The following is a 27,364-nucleotide window of genomic DNA, read 5'->3' as shown; positions in this document are numbered from 1 at the left end:
CCAAGGAGTCGTCAGTAAGACCCACTCACCCTTTAACAGTCCCATATGGCCAGTCCGGAAGTCTAATGGAGAGCGGAGGCTAACAGTAGACTATTGTGGCCTGAACGAAGTCACTCTGCCACTGAGTGCTGCTGTGCCAGACATGCTAGAACTTCAGTACGAACTGGAGTCAAGGGCGACCAAGTGGTATGCCACAACTGATATCGCTAATGCATTCTTCTCAATCCCTCCGGCAGCAGAGTGCAGGCCACAGTTTGCTTTTACTTGGAGGGGCATCCAGTACACCTGGAATCAACTGCCCCAGGGGTGGAAACACAGCCCTACCATTTGCCATGGACTGATCCATAATGCACTGGAACAAGGTGGAGCTCCCCAACACCTACAATCCTAGGGGTTGACCTTGGGTCTCCCCTGGCGCTTTCTGCCAGAGGCTCCAAGTAGGGCCATTCTCCCCAGCTGCAGTGTAGAGCACATTTTTTACATCTTGTCCTGCCCAGACTGGCCCAAGAGCTACTGCATGAACTATCTCCTGTTTAATTTGTTCAAAGGCCTGTTGTTGCTCAGGGCCCCATTTGAAATCATTCTTCTTCTGGGTCACTTCATAGAGAGGGTTTATGATCAGATTATAATCTGGAATATGCATTCTCCAAAAATGCACAACCCCTAAAAAAGGTTGTGTTTCCTTTTTGCTAGTTGTTGGAGACTTGGCTGTTATTTTGTTGATCACATCCATTGGGATCTGACAACGTCCATCTTGCCATTTTATTCCTAAGAACTGGATCTCCTGTGCGAGTCCCTTAACTTTACTTTGTTTTATGTCAAAACCAGCCTTTAGAAGGATTTGGACAATTTTCTTCCCTTTCTCAAAAACTTCTTCTGCTGTATTGCCCCACAACAGATAGGCACACTGAGTTTACTGGGACTCAGGAAATGCTTGGAGAATCATTACTGTTACCAATCCAAACCCAAACGAGGTGCTGTGTATTGATATCGAGAGAGGTATGTAGCTAAAAATACATCTTGTCAGCTGTGATTTTTGTTATACACCAGCTCCACTTAAAATTTCCTACAGACAACCAGGATGAGCAGAATCTGCCTGCAAGTACTTGTTCCCTACCCTTCTGATCTAAAGCAGATGTTACCTATTATCAGCAGAAGGCCTGTGTTGCGTGCTAAACAAAGTTCATAATATTCAGTAAAGGGCATTGGTAAAGGTACACTTGAGAAGGGGTAGGCCCATACCATTTATCACTGTCAAGTTCCCCTACTGTTTCACTACAGTTTTTATTGCATAGGTTTTCTAGGCTCAGTAAGTCAGTAGGAGGTGAAGTCACAGATAGTTACTGCACCAGAAGGTTTCAGACTGCTCAGCATAACGTGCCACATGCATAGGGCAAGCAGTAATTTTGGAAAAACTAAAGAAAATAGGAAAAATTAAAGAAAATAGGAAAAATGGTGCTTCCTGAAGTACCTGCATACAAGGAGACCCAGCTAAAGTCATTGTCATGTTTCATCTGAAAAAACCAACATATATTCATCATGTCATTGCTGACAATTTTGAGTCACTTCTTTCCCCCCTGTAGGTTGAATTAATGAATAATATGATTAGATCCATCCCGTGGACAACCTGCAAATCACTGTCTTTATTTGAGGTGATCTAGTCTTCCTCTTCACAGGTCCGGAGGTCTCTGTACGACGATGCACATGGTTTAGGTATTGACACTCAGTTTCTCAAAGCAGATGTTTTACACATTTTCAGGGATGTGGTTTTCTGAATACGAATTAGTTGAAGTGGCAACGGAAATGGAAATCAGTGGTATTTGTAGCAAATGAAAACATTCACATCTACCAATTGCTCTGTTTCTGGACCTCTAATATAATGTTAACTGGTTTTCTCATCTGATTACATTCTCATTCCAGCATACATTTCTTTTTCCCACTAAAAGTCAGTAACTTGGGCTCTAAACAGCGGAAAAATTAAACACCAATTAAAGCAATTAGAAGAACACTAACTTTGTCTGCTGAGTCTGGTTCTGCATTCCCTTCAGATGCGTAACTTCCATAGAGGTCAACAGGAGGTCTATGTGCAAACATGCATTAGGATCAAGTCATGAAAGAAAATTAAATTAAGGTTTTATAAATAACTGGTTCTTGTTTTTTTTCCGGATGAATTAAATAATTGAAAAAATTCATCACAGGTCAATCTGAAGTAAATTTTCTTCACAAAAACATGACCCTGTTTTTGGAAAAAAAAATCTACTTTTAGGTTAAACAAAATTCTTTCATTTAAAGCATATATAAATGTGCTTTGTATTCTTCTTTTAAAATCAAAGATATTTGAACCACTTTTAAATATAGCTCAAAACAACCTTCTTTGAGAAGAGTGCCTTTTTCAAAAATCTAATAAAACATTTCAACTTATAATGTGTTTTATTTATTCCAAAGAATTTTGACAGAAATATCTGAAGCTCATTACCATAAATGGTAAACTGTATTTTTCAGTGAACAGAGAAGATGGAATAAGATAGGAAATACCTGTGTAGGACTCTGCTGCATGTTTGGCTGCTTGCAGATTAATTCCAGTAGAATCATTGCCCACTGCCTGCACATCATTCATGTCAGAAACATGACAAGTATCTAATCTTTTCTTCTGCTGAAATCAGTCCCTCCTACCCTGCTTCCTGAGCTGCTTTCTGGTTTAAGCATAGAAATTTTAAGTTATCATCAGCTGTAAGGGCGTAGTTGAAGATAACAAGGTGAACAGTACAGAGTAATAATAGGACCTCCTGATGGAAATAATGACAGAAGGGCACAGTGGCCATTGATGGATTTTAAATGGACTTGAGACATGAATGTGATTTAAGTGAAAATCATTTTGACCAAGGTGATGTGGAGGTGGGCAGAGCCCCACCTTTGTGTTTCAGGATGCTGATCGCAGTAAGGCATCCGTCACCTTGAATAGTATTATAATACAAGTTATGAGGGATAATGAAGTCAGTGAAAGCTAATAATTTAACTGGAAAAAATTTAATTGAAAGTCATGCTCGTGTGTTACTCTTTTCCCGCCTCTCTCAGTTGCAATATGCAGAGACACGAACTATGCTATGTCTTAGCTTTAAAGAAAACAAAAACAACAAAACAGAAAAAAAAGGGGCATAAACCCATTTTTTTGCCAAGCAAGACACAGGCCAGATAGCTGCTTTAGGTGACCATGAAGCTGTCCTAACGCATTTATGGCTGGCCAGTATGCAGACATTCACAGGGACAGTCACGTCATCTCACAGCAGCTCCTGCAGCATCCTGGCTGTGGGGAGAGGGGAGGCAGTGGCAAGCACCCACTGGCCACGGGCACCTGAAGCCGCCAGGACAATCCCTGAGGCTGTCTGGAGGGGGTGTAGGTGGAAGCAGATGAAAAGCAGATCCTGGCTTGCTCAAACTCCGCTCAAACTCCACTCAAAGGTCATGGATCCCAGCATTACTGAAGGCAGAGACCACCTGCCCATTATTGTCTGAAGAGGTGAACCTTTTTCACCATTCCCTCTGGCTTATTTCCTGGAGCAGCCGAACACACGGGCAGAGCAGATACCATGGTCCCCAAACACTTAATCAATTTCCGTTCTCCTAATTGTTCTTCCACTTACCTATTTTGCATGGTGGGTCTCTAGTTGTAAATAGGAAGTATCTGGTGGGTGGTTTGCCACAAAGTAATATTTTTTCTATTTTTTTCTCTTGACTTTCTGCATACATTTCTCTTTTTTTATGGAAAAATTGGTAGAATTTGAACTGAATTTACACCTCTTCCATCTATCTATACATCTTTTCCAACTCCTTTTTCTTTCTCTTATTCTCTACATATTTATTTGTGTACATTTTTGTTTATGTTTCCATTTCTATTCTGACTAAAACTTCCTTGGTTTTTCCTTTTCACTTTTCCCTCTGCTGGCATCTGTCCTTGGGGAAGCAAACAAAAAACCATCGTAGAAGATCATCCCAGCAGGGTGACTTTAAGAGGACATCTACTCAGATGGATTAGGGCATGGGAGACAGCAGTGGCAAAGCTCTGCCCTTTTGATAGCCATTTTGAACAAATCGGGATGACAGAAGCTAGGAGGAACCGCGCTGAGCAAAAGCATTTATCAGACAGTCTGTCTGTCTTGCTATTTTTGCCATTTTCCCTTTCTCTCTGTAACCACCCTTGTATTACAAAATTACAATCACTTTTTGTAATGCAAAATCATGCAAAGCTATTTTTTTTTGCTGTCTTCTCTTCCACTTTGAATGAAGCACTCTGCCTCTAGTACCTAACTAATTGCTTTTGATCTTGCTGAAGTTCAAGTTACTGTATCTGATATTCTTCATCGCAGCAGCCTACATTTCCACTTAATGAATGCTGATGAGTTAGACACTAGAAAGCGCCTTTGGTCAAACAGCTTGCCTTGTTCTGAATTCTCAGTAGATCCAAGCAATTATGAATCTGTCAGACCAATCTTTACCTTCAACATAAGCCTCAATGTTTTCTAGCACAATGGAAAGTTTTCCAATAGCTTTTTCTGGAAGTTTTTCTGGGAGTAGGTTTGATTATGTTACATACAGCTGCTAGGTCCCGTGTCAATACATACGTGTAGATTGAGCTACTGAGGCCAGCTAAAGTGTACATTAATGAATTAACAGTTTTACCTACCTGCAACAGTCTTTATGATATGGAAGCCAGAAAAAATCTTTGCTTACTAGATGAAAACAACAGAGATTCAAGAGGCTATGGCAGAGTCCTTTAGTCAGTAACACGTGACCCTACATGCCAACAGCCACAGAAAACCACTCAAAGACAGCAGCTGGGCTGACAGAGTTGTGGTGCCAGTGCAGTTATGAGAAACAACAGAGGATGAGATGTTTTTCTTTTCTTTGGTTGTGTGTCTCCAGAACAATTTTGCTGAGCTCACATCAGTAACTGAGAACAGAGCTTGGGCCAAGGGTGTGTAATACTTGCTAAAGGGGCACGTCACTGGGTTTGCTCTTCTGAAACACCTAGAGGTAGAAAACACACCTATGGCACTGGATGGAGTTTATTTGGGAGGTTACTGGAGTCACAGAGCCCATCAAACATGTGTGGCATGGACTTGCCCAAGCCAGGATCCTGGGCACGGTCCTTCCAGAGCATCTATGCAAGGACTAGGTTTGCCCTGGGCCAGCAGCCCATGCAAAAGCAGAGGATGCAGAAGAGTGCAGGAGGGAGCCTGTGTGCTAGAAACCCATTCTGAGTTAGGACAGGACTGCAGGATCTCACCATACCTGCTGCAAAGCACAGGCTTACCCCTCGCTTTGCATCAGCAGGGCTGGCAGTTTCTTCCATGCCTCCAACACACACCATAAAGTTGGGACCACCTGGGTCTAGCCAAATTGTCTGGCAAATCTAACCCAGCCTTTAACCCACTGTTGGGATCAGGCATTGGTGTTACCCTTTTTCCCCACAAGCACGTGTTTTCATGCTGATGGCTGAAATTGCAAAGCTGGTCATTTCTTCATGAGTATAACACAGGGGTGTAATCTGGAATAGTGTATTTGCAAGTTCCTCAAACACAGAAAAGTTAATGAAGGAAAATGACCCCTGCAGCGGTACGATGACATGTTCACTCAGGAGCTATTTTCTGAATAAACCCAACCTCTTAAAGCATGCATGGAAGCTGAAGTCAATGAAGCAGCTTTTATTTTAAAGAAACTACTGAAAATTTATGTTACCCATTCTTCAGTCTTTTTACCATAGAGACTAGGCAGAGTCCTATGGGTTTTCCAACAGTTTCACAATAACATGCAAAATTACTGTGAGGATAGAGGTATTTCTCATCAAAAAGCCCTCTCTGGATTTGTAAATAACTGTTTTTGAAAAGCAGTTAGTTCCAGACGTGCCGAAGTGGACAGACAGCTATGTCAGCAGGTGGTAGGATGGGAAAGACCAACTCAGAGTCTCCAAAAGACAAGGTACCTGTTGGGTCACACTATTAGTGCCATATGCATTTGGTGAAGCCATGCTTCCCTGTGGATGTCATGGCTTGGGTCTAAGCATGCAGGCCAGGCTCTCTGTGCCGTCGGTCACAGCCGTCCCCCAGCCTTTTCAGTAGCACTGGGTGAACGGGGGCTGCAGACCTGCCGGCTGTGTTGGGGGGGTGCCCTGAGGCACCTTTTCCAGTTTACTTCTGCCTCAGACACATTAATTTGCATGTTTTTCAGGCTGCATCTCATTTTGCTGCCTGCCATGCTTCTGTTCTCTCTGGCTGCCTTTCTATTATTCCTTTGTCCTGGCAGCTGCTTGCAGCTTGTCTTAGTTTAATATCATCTGCAAGCCTCAGTGTTTACTTCCATCTTTTGCATCCTGATGAAGCTGTTTGGGAAAAGGGGTGCATTCATGGGGGTACCTTGGCAGACAGTCCTGGCACGTGGTTCCCAGCGCTGGAGCTGCATCCAGGGAGCCGGAGCAGGATTCATCCTGAGCAAACCACACAGGGAACCTCTGACATAAGTATGTCCCTTGCACTTATTCCTTATTTGTCAGCAACTGCTGAGCCCAAGCTTAAGATAAAGCCATGCAAATAATCTATTGGCTGTAACTAAATTCTAAGACAAAAGACAAACTGATCTGTGTGTTGAAGAGGCAGCGGAGGTGCAATTCATTAACTAACAGCTTAGTTTCCATCTTATACTTTACTAATAATACTTTATGACAGAAGAAGAGGTGTAAATATATTCTAGGAACTGATCTTTAGGACCAAATCAGTATGCAGTATTGCAAGTGCAGCTTTGTATGTAAGTACTAATTTATTGAAGATACTCATTTATTGAGGATAAGGCAGAGAAATAAATGGATAGAGTAATTATATGCCCCTTAAAACAGTAGAATGTCTTACCTAGAAAAATCTGTGGGCAAAAATATTTATGTCAGCACAGCTGGAATGAAGTGCTCCATTTTTAATAATTCAACCAAATAGTTTTTTCATTATTCTTTAGAAATAGGTATTTTGGCAAAAAAAATAGTTTTCCAAAGAAAACTTTTGAAGTTTGTTTGTAAAAAATGATACATCAGATTGTACTTAAAAATTAGACTTTTTTTGCTTCTAATTTTTTAAAAGAAGCTGCTCACAGAGATTAATTGTATTAAAGCTGCAACTTTTGGTGAGCATGTTAACTGCTGAAATAAATGCACCCATTGTGCTGCCGTCCGTAAGGAACAGAAGGTGAACTTAAACCATGCAAAGGAGCCCAGTCCACTGTCCTGAAGACTCACAGAGTTCCTAGACATGCTGATAGCTGCCTGCTGGGATTTTCAGACTTACAGTGGGTACTTGGCTCCCACTGATCTAAAATAAAGGAAACACCTTAAGAAGTGAAAAATAGCTTATCTCACCTGGTCCTGCTTAGCTGTCACCTCAGTGGTGATCACCATGATTACACTGATGTACTTACCTGGCCTTGAAAGTGAATACACAGGAGGCTGATGCTGCTTTTATCTCCAGTGCTGGGAGGAGCTAGGAAAACACCTTCATCTGGCATCAGCAAAGTGTCCCTGGCCAAACCCCAGCCTGGGACAGCGTTGTGGCCAGTTTTGGTCACCCCACTTATGCGTGATCTGAGAGATCCAGTTTTATGGAGCTATGGCATAAGAGTGGGGCTGTGATTGCAGGTGGGTCCTGTTTGCGCGTCAGACTTGCTGGCATCACATAGTTCATTTAGTGTAAAGGAGCTTGAAGGCTGCTTTATGTTTTGCCAAAGACATAGGCAAACCTAAGCCCACATTTTGTGGAGTTAAAAAAAAGGACTTCAGGCTGCTTTTGTACCCTGAATTTGGGGCATGTAATCCTCTGCTGTAGCCACAGAGTGGGGCCGTTGTCTTTGGGAGTGTACGAGGGGCTGCAGACATGAAAAGGCCATTCAGCTGGGGAAGCAGCTGGGCTGTAATTCACAATGTTTCCTCAGACAACCGTAACAGATGCAGTGAAAATGGGCCTGTCAAGAAGAATGGGAGGTATATGGACTTCATACATAACCTTCCCACACAGATGTCTTTCCCGGTGATCTCACAAAAAAAGAAAAAAAGACTCTGAAGGAAAAAACACAAGTACAGTGGAGCACGATGCTCCATGGGGATTCAGCCTCATCAGAGTACCACAGGGTTAGGCAGTGAAAGAGGAGGGTGAACAAGCTGCATGGAAGAAGAGTAAGAATCATTCCCAAGTTAAAAGGTATTTGTAGGAAAACCAGACAAGACTTTAGGCTTACAGAGACAAATCTTTCAGGTCTTTCAGGTGAGCTGGCAGACAGAGAAGGCCTGAAAGCAGAAAAATTGATTCAGTGGAATAAACTCTCCTCAGAGGTGAAGAGTTGCTATGTGAAGAGTGTGGCACTGTTCCAGGATGGGAATAATTTGGTAACGTCAATGACAGACAAATATGATGGGTTAACCAGACAGTAGGGCCAGGGTGGCCAGCAGTGCAATAGTCTTAGAAACAGAGGCTGCTACATCCTTCACCAGATACTCCTTCACTAACTACACTTAAATGGACTGTATTTGTTGAACTAAAGCAAAATCAAAAGGGGCCCAGGGCAAAAGCTGGCTTCAAAATGTGAACCTACTCTGCAAAAAGGCAACGAAAAAGCTGGAAAAGCATGTGGCTGCAGGCAGGAGGAAGAACAGAGTAGCTCTTTAGTAATAAGTTACTGAACAGATCAACCCCTAGTAAAGATGTTGTTTACTTAGATCCAGCGCTGAGAAAACACATCAGAGGAGGCAGCGAGCTAGAAGCTGCTGAGTTTTTTTCACTGACATGAATTGCAGAATCACAGCATGGATGGGGACCTCTGAGATCATCTGGTCCAGCTCTTCTGCCCAAAGCAGGGTCAGCTGCAGGCAGGTTGCCCAGGTCAACACGTGGCGACTCCACAGCCTCTCTGGACAACCTGTGCCTGTGCTTGACCACCCTCACAGTAAAATGTTTTCTTGTGTTCAGATGGAATTTCTTGTGTTTCAGTTTGTGCCCATTGCCTCTTGTCCTGTCACTGGCCACCACTGAGAAGATCCTGGCTCCCACTTCTTCCTCCCTCCCATGAGGTGGATATATCAGTATACTGATGAGGTCCTCCAGAACCTTCTCTAGACTAAACAGTCCCAGTTCTCTCAGTCTCTCCTCATATGAGAGATGCTCCAGTCCCCTAATCATCTTAGTAGCTCTGCACTGGACTCACTCCAGTAGCTCCACATCTCTCTTGCACTGGGGAGCCTAGAACTGGATACAGAAATACAGGTGTCCCACTGGTGCTGAGCAGGGGGAAGGATCACCTCCCTCAACCTGCTGGCAGTGCTTCTTCTAGCGCAGCTCAGGATGCTCTTGGCCTCCTTTGCAGCAAGAGTATGTTAATGGCCCATGGTCAACTTGTTCACTGGGACCCCAGATTCTTCTCTGCAGAGCTGTCTTCCAGCTGATCAGCCCCCAGCTTGTCCCAGTGGCTGGGGTTATTCCTCCCCAGATGCAGGACTTTGCATTTTCCCTTGCTGAACTTAATGAGATTCCTCTCTGCCTACTTTTCCAGCCTATCAGGTCTGTTTGATTTGTGAGTAACAGAAAGAAGGGGAGACAGAGAAAGGGAGACATAGAAAACACAAATTTGATGAAAATTAAGAATCTAGTCTGTTTGTCAGTTTACCATGGTGGAGAATCCCTGCAACTCTAGCTCAAGTTAACTCGAGCTCAGGTTCTCAAGGTTGTTTGTTTTTTTTTTTTTCTTGAAGAACTAGTACTCAGTAATCCTCGAAAATGCTGTGGTGGTTTTTGCCTGTGGCTTGTCCTGATGCTATTCAGTTGGATCCAACTAGTTTCTACTCAAATCTGTCCTGACGAGAACAGGTGCAACTCAGCTGAAATCATGATGACTGTATATAGTCCCATATGTCACTGCAGAGTGGGGAAAAAAAAAAAATCTAATAAAGTACAAAGCCAAATCAAATACGTGGTTTCAGTTACCTCTGCTACTTTGTGCAGCCTGAAAAATACTTTTTGCTCCTGTAAAATTTGACAACAGCTCACTGAACAAAGCTAATGCATTTTCAACATTCTGTAATATTAAATGTCTTTGTATCTGCAAGCATAAACTAGTAATGGGAAATATATTACTGGGAACAAATACCCATCTCAACCTGTGGTCTCATCTCTGGTTTTGATTAAATTCCTGCATTTGCAGCAAAGAAAGTAACTAATTTACAACTTTGTAGGCAGGAGAAGATAGTTGAACTGTTGCTCCATCTTGATTTACAGTTCATTTATTTTCATCTACCAGTCAACACACAAATACGTTGTGTTACAGGTTTGGGATTTGAAAGAGCTTTCAGAAAGGGAATAATATTTCCTGATCCCTTTTAAATAGTTTTTTTCCCAAGGCGTCTCATCAATTAAGGTGAAAAGTGACTTACAAGAAATTTTTGTCTAGATGAATAAAATATTCCAGTTTGGCTCAAAGAATGTGCAGGCTTAAGTTCTTTATTAGTCAGCAAGTTCTTTGACCTTTGTAAGGAGCTTATCACCACTGTAAGTCATTACCACTTTACCATATTCTAGATTCACTTTTAAAAATTGAAAACACCGAATCCTGCATCATCTGTATGTTGTTTGGCACTCAACAGCTGTGTTTCTAATTACTACATTCACACCGGGCTTCCCACAGTTCTCTTTTAGAGCCTGTGTAGTTAATGGCAGAACGTGTCTTGTTGATGAATGCGTTGACTGCTCGGCGGGAGGGTATTTGTAATAAATCTGGTCGGGAGGTCTTCTGCAGCTCCCTAACCCGTCAGCCTGCTGGGCAGTAGTGCTGTGCATGGGGAGAGCAGTCGCCCTGTGCTCCTGCCGAGACCGGCCCATCGCCTGGAGCTACACGTGCTGTTATGCCAGCAGCAGAAATGGCAGTGACATTTCCATACCCTTCCTTGGGTCTTTCCAGTGACTTGGATCCTGCCATGAGAGCAAAATTTGCGTGGACTTGAGTGGCAGGACCAGGCTGTGCTCACATAGTGCAGTAAGGGCAGCAAGGAATCGCACCGCACAGTGTGGGGCTGCAATCCTAGCAGGTCACACTTGGCATTTCAAATAATTTCCTTGATCGTTTGGCTTGATTTAATTCCCAGCTCACCACAGGATCCATTTCACAATGCTGCTAATTATTTTACTGCTGGGTTACATTTTGGGCAGGGGGAAATTGTAACCCAGATTATGGCATCCCAAAGAGGAGTGAGACTGTGAAACATCCATTTCTCACCCCCTCATCTCTGGCTTCTCCTTATGCTAATGGAGAAAAGGGGCAGAGCCACTGCCCTTTTTCTTCCCATCTCCTCCTACCCTCTGCAGGTCCACTTTGCACCTCCTGAGTGACAGAGCACAGGTCTGCCTGACCATCACATGACTTCACGTCCCCTCTCCACCCCAGTGTGTGTTTGTGAAATTACAGGACAAAATCTGGCCCAGAAAGTCCTCACCACTACAATCAATTTCTGTCCCTGCTGGCCCTGCTTACACGAGTACAAATATCTAGTGCCTAAAGGACTGTTACAGGAGCTATTCAGTTACCAGGTATGGTTGTTGTATGCAGATCTTTTACAAGAAACCACTAGTTTGTACTGGTGTCCATCAAGGATAAGCTACAGGATCAGTGAAGGATGCAAAGGAGTTCTGTGATATATACGATTCAGCAGCAAAAGCTGCCCCCTGGAGGAACAAGTCATTAGGCAAATTAGATGCAACAGGGTCCAAAAATACCTCCACACATTCAGCAGTGAGTATTGTTATTTTAGTCACTTTACTAAGTTAACCAAAGAGATTCAAAAACTGAAATACAGAGGCTTTATACAGAATAAGTTGGGAGTACAAATAAACAAAAGTAACATTCTTCAAGAAATGGATTTTAGTTGTTTTATAAACGTCAATAAATACTGAAAATACATAAAAATTAAAAAAGAAAATACCAACAACTTTAATTTGTCCCAAGGACTGTATAATTTAAGATTATTTTTGACACTTTTGCAATAGGGATTTTATCCAGAAGTCCTTATCTAATTAAAAAAGGAAAAAGAAAAGTAGTCAGCATGTTAATTAAAACCAGGGAAGGGGTCACAACCAGAGCAGAAAAATGACACATCCAGTTAGAACCATATTACAATTTGGCAGGAATACTCTTAATGAACACGGTGTATGCGTGAGAAAAAGACAGCATCACTATTACAGGCATGAAACGATGATGAAGTGTCATTATCCATTGTCCAAAATGAAAAGGAACATTAGTAAAAGGGGAAGTGAAGACTAGAAAAAGAAAGAAAAAAATACCTAAGGAAACTTTAAAAGCCACCTCTTCATAATAGTCTTCTAAGGCAAACGTTGCATGCACTACGTCCCCAAGAAACTAGACAAAGCTCTTCCACTCCCCGTGTGTTTTCTTTCATTTAGTTTCATGAAGAAAGGTTTGAGAGAGCAGAACGCTGGGAAGAAATACTACAAACCTCTAAATTAGTGAAAGAACTTCCCGCATCACTATTATATTCAGGGTAGGAGGAACTGGAAGAAATTATGTTTTTCAGCCTCTGAAGTGCAATGATCAATAGCAAAAGGAGAAAAGCTAAGAGACTAAGGAATATAGAAACATAGACATAGACATTGGATAAACGGCCAGGCGATGAATCCACTGAAGTTGAAAGGGATGTGGGATACAGCTCCAGAAAAGTCCCATTTTCCGTGTTTCCTACAAATCCAGATGAAGAGTCGAGTTCTGACATTTTTGGATTTGTGTTTTAAAAATCACAACAAATCTTGGATTCAAAGGCAGTTTTAGCAGCATAACAAAGAGTTTATTTTAGGCGACCATTTTTCCATCACAACGAAGAGATGACAACTCAGCCAGTGATCAATTTATCCTTTACTGTTCAAGCCGAGGACAATGTAAGACTGTATCCTTCAGAACTGCAAGAAAGGAAAAAAACCCAAAACAACGCAAGATTAATTTACTGTCAGATAATGCGATTTAATGTGTGCCTGAGACAATTATTCCCTACCACCAAGCCGCAATTCTTAAAGCATTAGCTAACAACTATATATCTTTATTTTCCAAAATGCAGGGATTAGGAGAAGTCCTACCCATCAGTGAACTAAAACTGACCCTTCCCCACCATGAGTTGTTTAACTGAGGAATGGCACAATCAAAAATGTACTTTATATGGAATGGACATATTGGAATCCAAATTTGTCTTGTGGATAGCAGCTAGCCAAGGAATAAAAAAATCCTTCTCAAGACTTCAGCTCTCCAACCTAGAGCAAGGCTGCTCAGCACTGCAACGGATGACAAATCCACTACCATTAGCCACTTTACACTGCCTTACCAGAGGTTCTCAGAATGAGAAAATCTCCCAGACCTGCTTTCTTACTACATATTTATTAAATGGATTAAATGATTTCAAAGATCAAAATGCATCTCACTCTAACACTGCTGTGGGGGTCTCAATGGCAGGCACATTTCAAAGAAGCGTTGCAGCTTCTGACCCCTACAAGCAAAATCCTGAGGGAACAGGCAGCCCTGGCTGCTCAGCAAGCATGAGGGGACTCTCTAAGGGCAGGGAACACTAATGGTGAAGAGATCCCATCTTTGAAAAAGCTTTTCCTCCAGCCACTTTGTGTTGGAACCTGGAAGCTTGGGTGCTGGCAAAACTCAGGAGCACAGGACGAGCAGATCAGGGTATGCTAAGTTGCTTTAAACTGATGTAGTCAGTCCCCAGGTGCAGTCCGGAAGCATACGAGAAGGTTTGGTGATGGGGAATTGCTTGTACAAAGCTGACGTGCTGTAGCTGAATTACACGGCCATTGCCTTTGTTCTGATACAAAACAGATAATGCAAGGTGCAAGCGGGTAGGAAATGAAGCTCATTTTCTGCATATAATTGTCCACATGCAATTTTTCTATCCATCCATCCATGGTCAGCCTCTCACTGCAGATACTCAGGCACTACAGGGAAAGGTGGCAAGCTTTCCTCCCACTAGGAAGACAACATCCATACAGAACTACGTTCGCTGTGGTCCCTCTCAGCTTGATCTTGCTTTTGATCTTGTCCTGTGGTCCCCGTTCAATACAATTATCTCTAATTCACAGTTGGGGCTTTGAGGAAAACCCCGCTGGTTTTCATGGAAACAGAGAGAGCAAACACCATCAGCATCAGGCAGGGAGACAGAATCAGGCCCTTAAAGTAAAGACCTGACTATCTGGAGTCTCTCCTTCTGTGTGTGACACAACTGCCCAAGTATCTCGCTGAGTTTCCATGAAAGTGTCCCAGCACTGTTCCTGGCAACGTTCTGCCTTATAGTTTTTTCTTTTAAATATGCTACCTCTGCTAAATTAGTAAAGTACCTCTTTCTTCAAGAGGCCGACACTTTTAGACACTAGGTGGGACCACAGAAGCCCCAACCTGACCTAAAGATACTGAAGAAGGGTAAGGTACTTTTCTGCTGGTGTTCTTTCTTCTCTGAGGATGCAGAAGCTTTTAAGACACCCACTGAAAATGCTAAGAAGTTTGCTTTGAAGTCACTGAAGTTATTTGCATAGTTACTCACTATACTTTTGCACTGTATATTATGTTTAGGAGGTTACGCTATATGCCATAAAAAGCCCTAAGTGCCTGAGTAAACAAGGATTACATTAAGCAGTAAGTAGAATCTAATTCTACGTTTTTAAACCCTATTTTATTTTCTATACCTCAGAACTACATCTATACTACTACATAAAACAGGTCAAGGCTATTCTCTGGTCTCAGGGACAACTTGTATGGCACACTGCATCAAGATGGCTAAACTCCCTTTTATCCCGATGGACAGGATGGACAAATCACGGCTGCCTTTGGGAATGAATGATGGCCAATCTGAGCCCCAAATATGCCCAGGCATTGCTTGGAGGGTGCTGGCTGGCCAAAACCATGGCAGGAGGTGTGCTTGCTAATTCAAAAGGAGAGATAATGACAGGCCTATGCCCTGGCCTGGATTAACTTACTAGTACATACACGTCCATGTTTTCATGGATAAGCGGTTACATCCCAGATGTTATTTTATTGTTTATTTATTGCATTTATTGTTTTATTGCAGAGCTTTTGGTAGTCTTAATCAAGCACCCTAATAGCCTACAAGATATGCAGGAGTACAAAACTGCATCTGCAAATACCAGATAAAAATATTCTTACCCTTGTGGTATATAACTCATACTAATGCATAAAATATACTAAAATATAACCATTGTATAACCTTGATAGTATTTAGCCCCACAAGAAACAGTACCTCGTGAAATAAATCACAACAGACTCAACAAAGAGAGATCCTTATGAGATTATACTCCGTTTGAACTGTCTTTAATTTAGTGATCCAAAATTAACTAATGGAACAATATGTGTTCATTTCATGTTCTGGAAGCAGTTAAGTGTGTTATAGCAAATTTATCCTTTTTAACAGATAAGCTTTGATAGAGAAAATGTTTATCCTTGATTACTCATCATAATGCAAAGCAGTTCCATTATTAACTAAATTTCTTTATAAAAAGTTCAGGAATTATTTCACATAAATTCTTTAACATGCCAGAAGTTAAAATCCTTTAATTTCTTCACAAATTTGAAATCCGCTACATTCAACTTTTACAATTAACAGTTTTGCCCCTGGCACAAGGAAGAACTTTGGCATAGGACTTTCTTTGAAGTTAGTGGAAAAGTTATGGTCTTAAACAGGACTAATCAGAACCTCACAGTTAAGCAGAGGTGTGAGTGCTTTGCTAGATCACAGCCTTTACAGGTCTTACAATGTCAGTTGGGCTATTTTGAACAGAGTATTTTGTAGTGAGATCAGAGGCACAGTAAACTCTGATTCGAAATTATATGGCCCACATTCTACTTGCCTCACTCACACTGTGTGGTGATGTGATGTGTAAATTAATCTTACTATAAAATGTAGCTTCAGCTAAAGTGGCTTTTTGAGTAGTATTTTAGGAAAAAAAATCTGTGTTGTTTTAATCACACATTTGAAAATATGGACCTGAAGCGTAAGGTCCTGCTCAGTCTAAAAGGATTTTTATCAACCACCCATACCCTGTTGGAGTAAAACAGCAAAATCCTATGGAGTGTGAACATATCTGGTCCTGACATCTGAGTAACATTCACAGGAAAGTTACAAAAAGTGTAGGGAAATAAAATAGATCTGATTCTGATCCCTGACAATGTTCCCTGGCGCTGTTCCAGCATTGCAATCCTGCCGGAGAACATCCAGGCCAGCTCAGCCAGCGATATGGGCCAGGGGTGCAAATGCTGTTCTGGACCGACATGTCCTAGGGCTGCACAAACCTCTTCCATGCCACATATCAGACCTCCCAGCTTTCAAGAGGGGGATCCAAAAGCAGTTTTATTTAGTGCACCACAGCTACTGCTTCAGCTCAGGTTCCTGCTTCTGCTGGGAGAAGCAGCTAAGTGGCATAACCATTTGTCTCTTCCCCTAATCATCCCAAAGAAACAACCCCAATAAAGCCAGATGTCAGCTTCACCTTCTTGTTTGGTAATTGGTTATGTGCATTTCTGAAAACTAAACAGAACAACATCAAAACATCAAGCCCAAACCTGGTCCCAAAAAAATGACTGGGAATTTTGTCACTGACTTCAAAGTATAATGGTAAAATTGAAAGTGACTGAATGCAATAAACCTGTTGTCTTTCCGAGAGCCATAAACCCATCAAGGAATATAACTAATGAACCAAAGTTTTCAAATTCTGTAGTGGTCCCTACTTATCCCTTGTCTATTGTTGGAAAGTTATTTTGGCTTTAGGCAAAGACTTAGTTTAAAGTGCTACTGCTAGATGACTGGAGATGGAGAGGAACTCCAGGATGGCATGCAGTAATCAGAGGGCTTTTTCATAATCCCAATGTCATAAATTCTTTACCATCCAGTTGCCTGTATTGTATTTCTCTGCATATCTTGATGCAACACCTCTATTTCTCCAGGCTTAGTGAAATGTAATTTAATGGAGCATACTCACAACCACTGAGGCCCTAAACGTTGAGGAAGAGGAAACAAAGATAAGTCTGGTAGATTAATTTTCTTGGGAGTTTATCAGCCATAGATAAGCACTCTGTTTTCTTGTTTCTTCCTGGCTTTTTGTGACTACAAGCTGAGAAATACCTTGACTGTTTCAGAGGCTTCAAAATGTTTAATCAGAGAGGCAAACTAACATCAAAGAAATGCAGCAGGTTTATGCTACGTAAGCTAACATTTTTGTCACAGTCTTCCATCAGTTCTTTCTTTACAGGTAGAAGGTAGTCTAAAAAGCCCGTATTGTAAACAACTCCTACCAGAGGAGAGCCTAATTTGCTTTTACCATAGTTACAACAGTGAGGTCCCTCATCCTGTCAGACATCAATATGCTGTTAATTTATCTGCCTTCCTTCCCTAAAAACTTATAACCCTTTGGCTGATTTCAGCCCAACGTATACGGAAAAGCAGAGGATGACTTCAACAGAATGATTACATTTCTACCATCTTCTTCAAAATGGAGGGCTCTGGAGGGCTGGGAGTCACTCACTGACCCAGTGCAGGACAGCCAAAGAAGCCTGCCCATGCCAGATGCCCATGGATCCTGGAAGAAGGAGCCTCTGGCCACCAGGCTTCATTATCTCTGCACACACTGTCCTCCTGCAGATCCAGCTGTATGCACATGTGTCCTGGGGGACACAGAGATGAGGGTCAAAGAAGCACACCCCTATGCTAGAAGAACAATGTGCCCACAACAGATGACTTGGGACCATCCCCCTGATGGGGAGCATCTGGTGGTTGGCAGATCCTAAATGGCACTGAAATTACTGGCCATTAATCTTGGTAGGAAATGGCTAAGAAAGGGAGATGAGTTGCAAAATGGTACTCCAGGCCTGTGCAAAAACCTCTTGCTTGGTAGGAGGCAGACAGCTCTTTGTTTTGAGTAGCAGAGGGGAGGCAGAGGACATTTATTAAAGATGACACTGATTATCTCTATGAAAGGACTCACAAGTGTGTTCTCTGCTCTCTTTTGCCCTTTTGAAAAGTTAAAGCCAGGAGTGAGCAGATAATGATATCATCCCCTCATGACCTGAAATCAGAACCACCTCTCCTTTGTTCAGCATCAGGTCAGAAAAGGCAGGAGGAGGATTGTGCGGGTTCCCGGGTGATACGGTGATGCCAGTTCCAGGACGAAGCGTCCTTATTCCTAAAGGTGTGTCGCCCCGGCAAGTCCTGTTATCACAGCAATTAAATCCAAAAGCTGGAAGCAAGTTTTCACTAGATCTATTAAAGAGATAAAAATTTATCTTGGCCTTTGCTAATTCCATGTATGTATGAAGGCCAGCAAGCTTCCGGTTTAATTCTTTCATCTTCCCCCTCACCGCCTTTGTTTTCTACATTTATTTCCTTTAGCATATAGGACTATATAACTGCATATGGTCCTTCTAGCTAGCATGTAACACAAAGCATTTAATACCATTAAAAATATGTTTGCATGCTCATACCAAAGGACTGAATGAACTTTACGTAGAGGGAACCCTTCAGCCTTAAAAGGCAATTTGCTCTAGACTGGAAAACTGGCGATTTAACATCATGCAATTAAATTAGACAGTAGCTCTAGACAGAAAAGAAGTGAGCAACAGTTCATTCCATTGAAAATGTAGAAAGATTAGGTATGAAAGGCAAAGAATGACTGCTCACTTGGAGTTCAGCAAGAATATGATCCTTCTTATTCTTGCACAATTGCTTTGGCAATTGAAAGACAACAAGCAAGTAGGATGCTTCTTTTTCCTGTTACAGATGGACCCGCCAGGAGCACAGAATCCCTTTACCTCTCTGCTGGGAAACAGGATCAGACACCAACTGACTCAATGAAAAAGTGCACACAAGGAAAAGGAAAAACTGTTTCCTGCCACAAGCAAAGTCTTCCTTTTAATTTATGATCTAATTTCATTTTTTATTATGATTTAATATGATTTAAATTTATGACTTTAAAAATCTAAGACGACAAGTGCCCAGATGGCTTGGTTGCAGGTTAAAATCAAGTTATATTTTGTTTGGGGTTTTGTCTGGGGCTGGGAAAAGGCAAGTCTCAGAGCCATAAGGATACTTAGATTAATTCAGATAGGGTCAAATGCTTGTATCATTTACATTTCCCATGGATCTGCAGATTATATCAATGTATAGCAAAGACATAATGACCTGGGAGCAGACACAGAGCCTGTCAGTTGAATCTGCTATTTAAAAGTAGGAGAAAAACAAGCAAAAAGAATGAATAAAATACTTACAGGCAGGAAGATATGGGGATGCAAGCCAAATGTCCAATGCACAGTATGCCGTTAGTTATCACGCCCAAATCTAAAGGGACTGCATACTGAGAAAAGCCCCTATAAAAAAGCAAATCAAAGCTGAAGAGTTTAGTAAAAACTACATTAACAAAAAGACATGGATGAAAAGTGCTGAATTCTGACTGCTCTCGGTACCAGAAATTTCAGAACAAACCGACTGGAATCCTGGCTTGTGTTTTATTCCTGCTAGCCACATCCTTCTACTGTCCAGTTACAGCACTGCATGTATAATATAAAAACCATGCTTATCTCTTGATCTCTGCTTTACAGCCATGCCTTGATAACACCTTTCTCCTCTTCTTTTGCAGAGTGCTTCAAGACCAAGATAACCTGCTGTCCCCTGGCACTGCTTTAAGCACCAGAGCCCTGTAGCTGCATTCCACTTCATTTTGCATTATCCCCTAAAGACTCCTGCCAGGAATCACACCTTTCTGGATTACACAATTATTTATTTATTGTCTTTATTTCAGACAATCTGCACTTTAATTTCACTTACCTGAAATCCTCAAACTGAATATTGTATATGCACAAGGATAGCTAGCAGATTTTTGTGTGCTACATTCATTCAATACCTAAAATTAAAACGTGGCCCCTGACCTGTCTTTAATAAAGTAAATTAAATTGTTTGTATATGAAGAAACGATCCCAGATGATGCAGATTAAAGCAAAAGTAGGGTTACTTTCAAAAAAGATCCTCCCCTCCGGGAAAGAAGAGACACTTGCACAATCATTATATATCTCAGAGCTCTACCCTTTCAGCACATTTGGTTTTAACTGCATTAGAGAAGCAGATCTCTGGGGATGAATGTTAATGCATTGTTGTGTTGCTTTCATCCCTTCCGTCACTGAATCACTTATGGTTTAAGCCTGTCCAAGTTCAATAAAGAATATTATCTAGTGCCGCTGTTAAAAGTCAGCATTGTTGAAATCCAAATGTTTTGATAACACTGATTATACTAATGTTCCACCCCAAGGGAGTCGGGCAGCTTCCTCACCACTGCACCGTGCAGAAGGAGAGGCAGGAGGCTGCAGGTGAACCCTGAGGTCCGTTTCCCCAGGGATGGACCCAGCACATCCTCTGGATGCGAGGGCATGCACCCCATTGCCTTGCCCAGAAGCACGCAGGCTGAGGCAGGTGGCGGTACTGGGATGGAGAGGGGGATGCATCAGCCCTTGTATACCTTTTCTCTGGCAAATCTGCCTCACGTAACAAAGAGCTTGATCCTACACCCCTCGGTTTTGTCTGCTTGTAGCACAGACCCTTTCCTTTCCCTTTCTTCCTTTCTTTTTTTCCCTGGCTCTTTTTGGGGAAAGAGTCACGAATCTCTGCAACAGGGACTTTATCTTCAAACAAGACACATATAAATTATTTTTCTTCTTTTCCAGCTCTCTTCTATCTCCACAGGATCTTCTTTAGTCCCTCTCCCCACCACATACACAGAACACTGCTCTTGCCCATTTAGCCCTTCATTCAATACAACGCCCCAAGCCCTGGCAGGGGAAGGGAACAGAGCCTACCAAATCTTGAGCTGATTAAACACACCAGAGATGCAGTACAAAACACAATATATCCTCAAGACTCTTCAAATGTGTGCATTCATATTCAAATGGCAAGCGTACACAGTGAGATGGAGAGGTCTGAGCTTTTAATTACCTTTGAAGAACACAGAACTATCTGGACTGGAACATAAAGTAGCTTATCTACAGGAGACCCCTTGGCATACACAGTTGTATCCCACAATCCTTCATCCTTTTTTGCAATCACTTAATGCCCTTCACAGCTATTTTCACGGTCTCAGCTGCAGCACTAGCCCACAGCCGAGGCTCACACTGACCATGTTCCAGCAGAGCAGGGTTTGGCCCAAACACTGTGTTCACTCCCATTGCCAATAAGATATGTGGGGAACAGGGACCTATCTGTTCCCTGTATCTCTTGGGATGTGAATGAGGAAAGGACCCTCATCACTGTGCATCTGGAACCTCAGATGGGAAAACAGGGCCCTCCTGGTCCTGCTTCCCATAGGAGCGTGAGTCTGAATCTCACCCAAAGGACACACAGTCGTCAGGGAAATCAGTATCTATCCTGTGTTGGTTTGCTGAGAATATTTATTTCCCACTTTTGTTGAAGGTTTCCTGTGAAAAATTACAGGTTACTGAAAAAAAGCACAAGAAACTCAGAAGCCCACTCTTTGTTGACCATAGTGATGGGTCATATTTAATTTCTTAGTGTCAAGTCCCGGCTTTAGTCCCTTTATTCCAGTTCTGAATAACTTTTGTTCCTGTTGGCCACCTTCAGACAAATTCAATCCCGGGCAGAAACCTCAAAGACAGGCAAGCTCCTAAAGTTTAATGACAGCAGATGATCAGGAAGAGGAGAAACGAAGGCTCACACACCCATTTCGTTCTCCCTTCTAGCTTTAGGTCTCAGTAATTGACTTCTACAGTCAAACACAGCCACTAAGATGTCACTGCAAAAGTAAGAGACTGCAGGCTGGAAGCAGGACCAGGGCAAGGTTAGCCAGGGAAGAGGGAGGAACTGGCGGGTATCAGGATTCCTTAATTTCTGGATTTTGTGGAATGACTTATTGACTTTGTGCAACCTCATATTCAAAAGTTTTATTTGAAGAGAAAATTTAGTGCAGGACAGAATGACTGATTAGAAGTGTACGTTTCCACAGGGCAAAAAGAAAGGAAGGTTAAAAAAATCTGTTAAAGACCGTTTCCCTCAGTGGAACAAGTATATGAAAGTATTTCAGCTGCTTCTGCCTTGCCATCGCCTTTCATGGTTGAATCATCCCTTTCCTGCCACCCCTCCTTGCCAAGGCTGCAAGCAGGTGTGTGGAGCATCCCACCAACACTGACAAGCCTTTCAGGAGGATGCCACCCAGCATGTGTAGGGTGGCAGTGGTGCAGTTAAGTCTCAGAACAAACAGAAGTTAATTAAGCTTTGTTACCTCACACCTGAATCTTAACATGGGCTCCCAATAAGCACCTTTTGCATTCGACACAAGCAGACCGGCGCTGGGCTCCAGGCTTGGGGCCAAATGGCCAATGCAGTAGAGGGCTGTGCACAGCATTCGCTCTCCCTGAAGCCGCCCAGATTTCTCATGGGGCAGTGCTCCAGCTCCTCCACGTAGTTTACTTAGAGTGAAACCTACCAGACAAAATACCAAGCCCCAGGGCCAGCAGTCCTTGTTATCAGAGCTTGCTTTCATTCTCCATCACACCCACCTGTGAAGCTAACAACTTGCAGGGCTCAGATGCTCAGGTTCAGCATCCCACTGGGTAGAGAGGGAAAAACCCTCCAAAATATCAGGCACTACCCCCTACACCTACCAGGAATACAGTTTTAGGACAAAATGTGGCTAGATCTGGAAGTGAATGGATTTAAGGTCTCTATTGTCCCCTCCAGTGCTGCGGCACAACATCCTGCGTGATACCAGAGGTGCCTGCACACAGGAGCATAGCTGAAAGCCTACATCTCTGGTAACTCCATGGGGGCACACCCACCCCCCATGGGCAAGTCGTGCCAGCAGGTCTCAGGAGCCCTCCCTGCAGAATTCAGCAAGGGGCTCTGCTGAACAGTAAGTAGCCCTTATCTTTGCTAGTCAAGGGGGTTATTAGTGCTTGACTAATGAAGTTGTGACCCAGTAAGTGGAGTCCAGAGTAATGAGGAAACACTTTCCTATGGTAAAATTCAGCTGACACAAAGGCTTCAATATATTTTATAAAAACAAACAAAGTATATGGTCCACATCAAACCCTAAAATGTCAAGCAGATTTCATTTTAACCTCCTTAGAAATCCTGGCACAATATAAAGCTACAACAGAAATCTGTGTGCTTGATTCAACAGAAACCCCTGTTAACACATCGTTTTGTTTCAGAATCTTTTCTCCCCAAAAAAGCAGTTTCAGTACCAACTGAGGTTTCTGTTGAATTTTAGGCACAGATGTGCTATCACAGCAATGCCGCTTGCTATAACTCTGCTTCCAACACAGGTGCCTCAGCCTGCTTTACCAGGAGATGTAAGAAAACAGCCTTTTCCTTCAATTCTCTGTTTCCCCTCAACGTATATCAGAAAGCATCTCCATCCTCACACCATTCATTGTTTTACCAACGCAGGCTGCATGTCCTCCCTTGACAAGGAGACTGTGGCATTATCAAATCTGTATTTGTGTGCATACTATTTACATATTGTCACTGTTTGCAAAACAGTCTGCAATAACTTAGGCAAAGATACAACACTTGCAAAGGGAGTTGCAGTGAACCACGCTGTGATGTGTAAGCATAAGGGGGCAGGGTTGCACCTGAAATGCCAAAAAGAGCAAGTGAGGATAACAGACTATGGAAGGAGAGCTTCTGGTGCTAGATAGAGTGATCAACATTGCCTCTCAGGTCTCCTAGCTTTAGAGGACACTGTTGTGCTCCAATCCAGGGCCAGACTAATTCCAGTGGCAGGGATGGGTGGCAGCACAGGTGAGGGCTTGTCTCAGCATCTCACCAGACAGCCGCTGAAGGCATCAGGGCAAAAGCGAACGTGCTGGGACACATCAAGGAAATTAACAAAATGATGGACAAGGTGCCTATACAAAGCTACAAGTAAGCTCAAAGGAAGCTCAGGGAAATACAAAGGTGATAGCTTGAGGGAGACAGATGCTGAGAGCACGGGCTGATCAAAGCCCAGGGGCTAAGTCTTAGTAAGGCAGATGAGGTGGTACATCGCGTACAGGATGGCTATTGAGGACACTTGAAAGTGAAGCCTGCGGCTGACGTGTCTGATGCAGAGGAGAAGGGGGAGCAGTGGAAGGACTGACAAAGAGGGGAGATGCAGCCAAAGCGGCAGGCTAAGAGGTGGGTTTTTGCAGCAGCGCTGTGGATCGACTACGCCGTAACAGGATTTCCTCTGCGCAAGCGATGAAGGAGCTAACCGCAGTCACGAAGACACAAGAGGAGGAGCACTTGCAAGAGAGTGCAGGAGGTAGAGGTGAAAATGCCTTGACTTTTTAGTATTACAATTCCAAGTCTCAAACCTATCAGAAACATCAGATTTTTTCAGTAACTTCTGGATGTACTCTACAGTTGAGCTAATTCCTCTTCTGCTTCTGCGTAGATGGGGCGCCAGGAGGAAAACTGCACTGCTTCCTGCTTCTGATGGGGAATTTAAAGAATACCATTTATAATTTGCACTGCACCAGTAAGACCCAATTATGAACCAAGACACTTGGCAGACACAAGCTATCCCAGTCAGCCTTTTACGTCTGAAAAGGTTAACAAAATGCAAACAGCAATAGCTTCCTAAACCAAATATATTCATATACATACACTCACCTACTTGGTGATAGTATCAGAGTAGGCTTGGATGCTAAAATAGGCCAGGACCCCTTCCCCACCAATTCAAGGTCCTGTAGCATTTCTCCTGTTGACAGCAACGCACACGTACTGGATATAGCAAGCAGCAGTCTGCAGGCAGGCAAGCCTGCACACCAGAGCGGAGGAAAGCCAGGGAAACATGAGGGAGGTGGTAGCGACACGCCTGCCTCTCCTTCCCCCACCAACCTTGGGTGATACGGATGACCCAGTCTGAGGAGGAGATGGGGAAGGCACCCCGTACTCAGCTACAACCAGCAGCAGCCATCCCTAAGGGGGACAAGCCCTTCTAGGCATTATAGCAGTGAGAAGGAGGCTGGTGGTTTCAGGTTGCTCTTCATTTCAGTCTCTTCAGGCACAGAAAAGTCAGAGCGGGGTCAAAATTACTGTAAAAAGCAGAATCATAAGGAAACAGACATTGACCCTCCACCTGGATCCATTACCAGAATAAAACTGCCAGCACCATGTACATCCTATACGATCCGGATTCTATGTTTCTTTTATTCAGCTTTTTCCCATTCTCCTATATTCACCTCAGAATTAAATTTAATAATACTCAGTATGCATTCCTAATTTTCTTTGCTTATGTAAATGTAAATGAATGTGGCAAAAGCTCAGCCCTCTACCACTATTTTCACAGTTTCTCTCTAACTGTTTAGCATTTGCAAGGGTAGGAAGAGTTTTCTTCACTTGCTTTCTGTCCCAAACTTCATTACCTCCACTGAGATGATATTGTAACAGCCCGCAGCTTTTAGGTAGACATGAAGTGTTTGAAAAGGGCACATTTTTGTGCATCCATCCTCTTTTCTTTTTCTACATTGTGCTGTCTAAGCTCAGCTCTTCTCCCAGTACATTGCATAGGCATTTTACAATTTATTTGCAGAGGGAGCAATTCCTTTCCTGTCATCTTCCTGCAAACAATGTGAAAGAGCACACGGGTGGCAATCTACGCTTACACCACAGAGCCAAAAATGTGCTTGCACAGCGATGGCCCAACGCTCTGCACTACCAAACCCCCACTCCGCAGCGTCTTGCAGAAATGGAAACCTACCTGTGCCTCCCTCCTCTCGGCATCCCTCCTTCCAGAAGCAGCGCGGCCCCCGATGCTGTCCCCACGCTCTCCCAGAGCGCTTCCCTCTCTGCCTCCAGCAAAAGCAATTTCTCCGACACGAAGAAGCGATCATTCAATTCAAGCACTTATGACAAGCCCCGAAGTCAGTAAGGAGAAAAACAGTTCTTTCCAAAACACAGTTGGGAACAACCGAACACAGGCCTAACACGTACCTAGGTTAAACGCGTGTGAAAATCAAATGCCCTTGATTGCGGCGCACGAAAGGCAACACGCTCGCAAGACTCTGGCGGAGCAGCGGCCGCCGCCGGTGAGGGGCGGAGGGCCGGCACCGCTCCCCCTGCGCGGAGCGGCTTCCCAAACCGGCCGGGAGAGCCGCTGCGGCGCGGGGAAGGCGCCGCTCGGCACCGGGAAGCCGGGGGACGCGGTGCTCGGCGCTGCACAAAGGCGAGCAACACTTCCCGGCGGACCGGGCCAGCCGTAGCGAGGCTCAGCTCAAGCCGCGGGCACGAATAAAACCCACCGGGATTTAAGCAAAGGGAGACAAAACGCCCCAAACCCAAAGTGCCGACCTCCCTTAAAAAGGGAGACGGCCGGATGCCGCCGAAACGCTTCGGCTTAGGCGCAACCGGCAGCGCGGCACCCCCCTGCCCGCCGCCGCCGCCCCGCTCACCGCGCCCGGCTCCGGCTCCGGCTCCCCCAGCCCGGCTCCCGGTCCCGCTCCCGCCGCCCTCCTCCCGCCCGGCGCGGCGGCAGCACCGCCCCCGGCCCGCCCCTCGCCCGCCCCCGCCGCGCCGCCCGCCCGCCGACCCCCGACCCCAGCCCCGGGGCGCTGCCGGGGCCGGAGCGGGGCGGGGGCGGCCGCTGCCCCTTCCCTCGGTCCCGGGGCGGTTGCAGGGCTGCAGGGGCGGGGGGCTGGGGGACGCACTGCCTGCCCAGCGTCCCCCCGGTGTGAGTCCGGGCAAGGCTGGATGGCCGAGCCCAGAGTTGTGGCGAATGGAGATAAATCCAGTCGGCAGCCGGTCTCGGGCGGGGTTCCCCAGGGCTCGGTGTTGGGGCCAGTCTTGTTTAATATCTTTATCAATGATCTGGAAGAGGGGATCGAGTGCACCCTCAGTAAGTTTGCAGATGACACCAAACTGGGCAGGAGTGTCGATCTGCTCGAGGGCAGGAAGGCTCGGCAGAGGGGCCTGGACAAGCTTTATCGATGGGCAGAGGTCAGCTGTACGAGGTTTAACAAGACCAAGTGCCGGGTCCTGCACTTGGGTCACAACAACCCCATGCAACGCTACAGGCTCAGGGAAGAGTGACTGGAGAGCTGCCTGGTGGAAAAAGACTTGGGGCTGTTGGTCGGCAGCCGGCTGAACATGAGCCAGCAGTGTGCCCAGGTGGCCAAGAAGGCCAACAGCATCCTGGCTTGTACCAGGAACAGTGTGGCCAGCAGGAGCAGGGAGGTGATTGTGCCCCAGTACCTGGCACTGGTGAGGTTCACACCTCCAATACGGTGTCCAGTTTTG

At 44.1% G+C, this 27,364-nt stretch overlaps 1 protein-coding gene across 7 annotated transcripts; it reads right to left on the bottom strand.

Moving 5' to 3' along the window:
* Positions 1 to 12,277: 12,277 nt before the first annotated feature.
* SERTM1 (serine rich and transmembrane domain containing 1) lies at positions 12,278 to 26,604 on the bottom strand. Of its 7 annotated transcripts, XM_075085334.1 has the most exons (4): positions 26,063 to 26,503; positions 25,830 to 25,974; positions 19,351 to 19,449; positions 12,278 to 12,983 (listed from the first exon to the last, which is right to left on the bottom strand). In XM_075085334.1, the coding sequence occupies exon 4, from the start codon at positions 12,797 to 12,799 to the stop codon at positions 12,476 to 12,478; it is 324 nt and encodes a 107-aa protein (XP_074941435.1). In that variant the 5' UTR covers positions 12,800 to 12,983; positions 19,351 to 19,449; positions 25,830 to 25,974; positions 26,063 to 26,503; the 3' UTR covers positions 12,278 to 12,475. The 7 variants fall into 7 exon arrangements, with proteins under 7 accessions (XP_074941435.1, XP_074941445.1, XP_074941429.1 ...); XM_075085344.1 differs by lacking the exons at positions 25,830 to 25,974; positions 26,063 to 26,503 and adding an exon at positions 26,521 to 26,572; XM_075085328.1 differs by lacking the exon at positions 26,063 to 26,503 and having other exon boundaries at positions 25,830 to 26,056.
* Between the last annotated feature and the right edge of the window lie 760 nt (positions 26,605 to 27,364).

The sequence above is a fragment of the Phalacrocorax aristotelis genome, chromosome 1 (assembly GCF_949628215.1).
Source record: "Phalacrocorax aristotelis chromosome 1, bGulAri2.1, whole genome shotgun sequence".
Lineage (NCBI taxonomy): Eukaryota > Metazoa > Chordata > Aves > Suliformes > Phalacrocoracidae > Phalacrocorax > Phalacrocorax aristotelis.
Note: the sequence above shows the minus strand (reverse complement) of the source record. Positions and strands in the feature narration are given on the sequence as shown.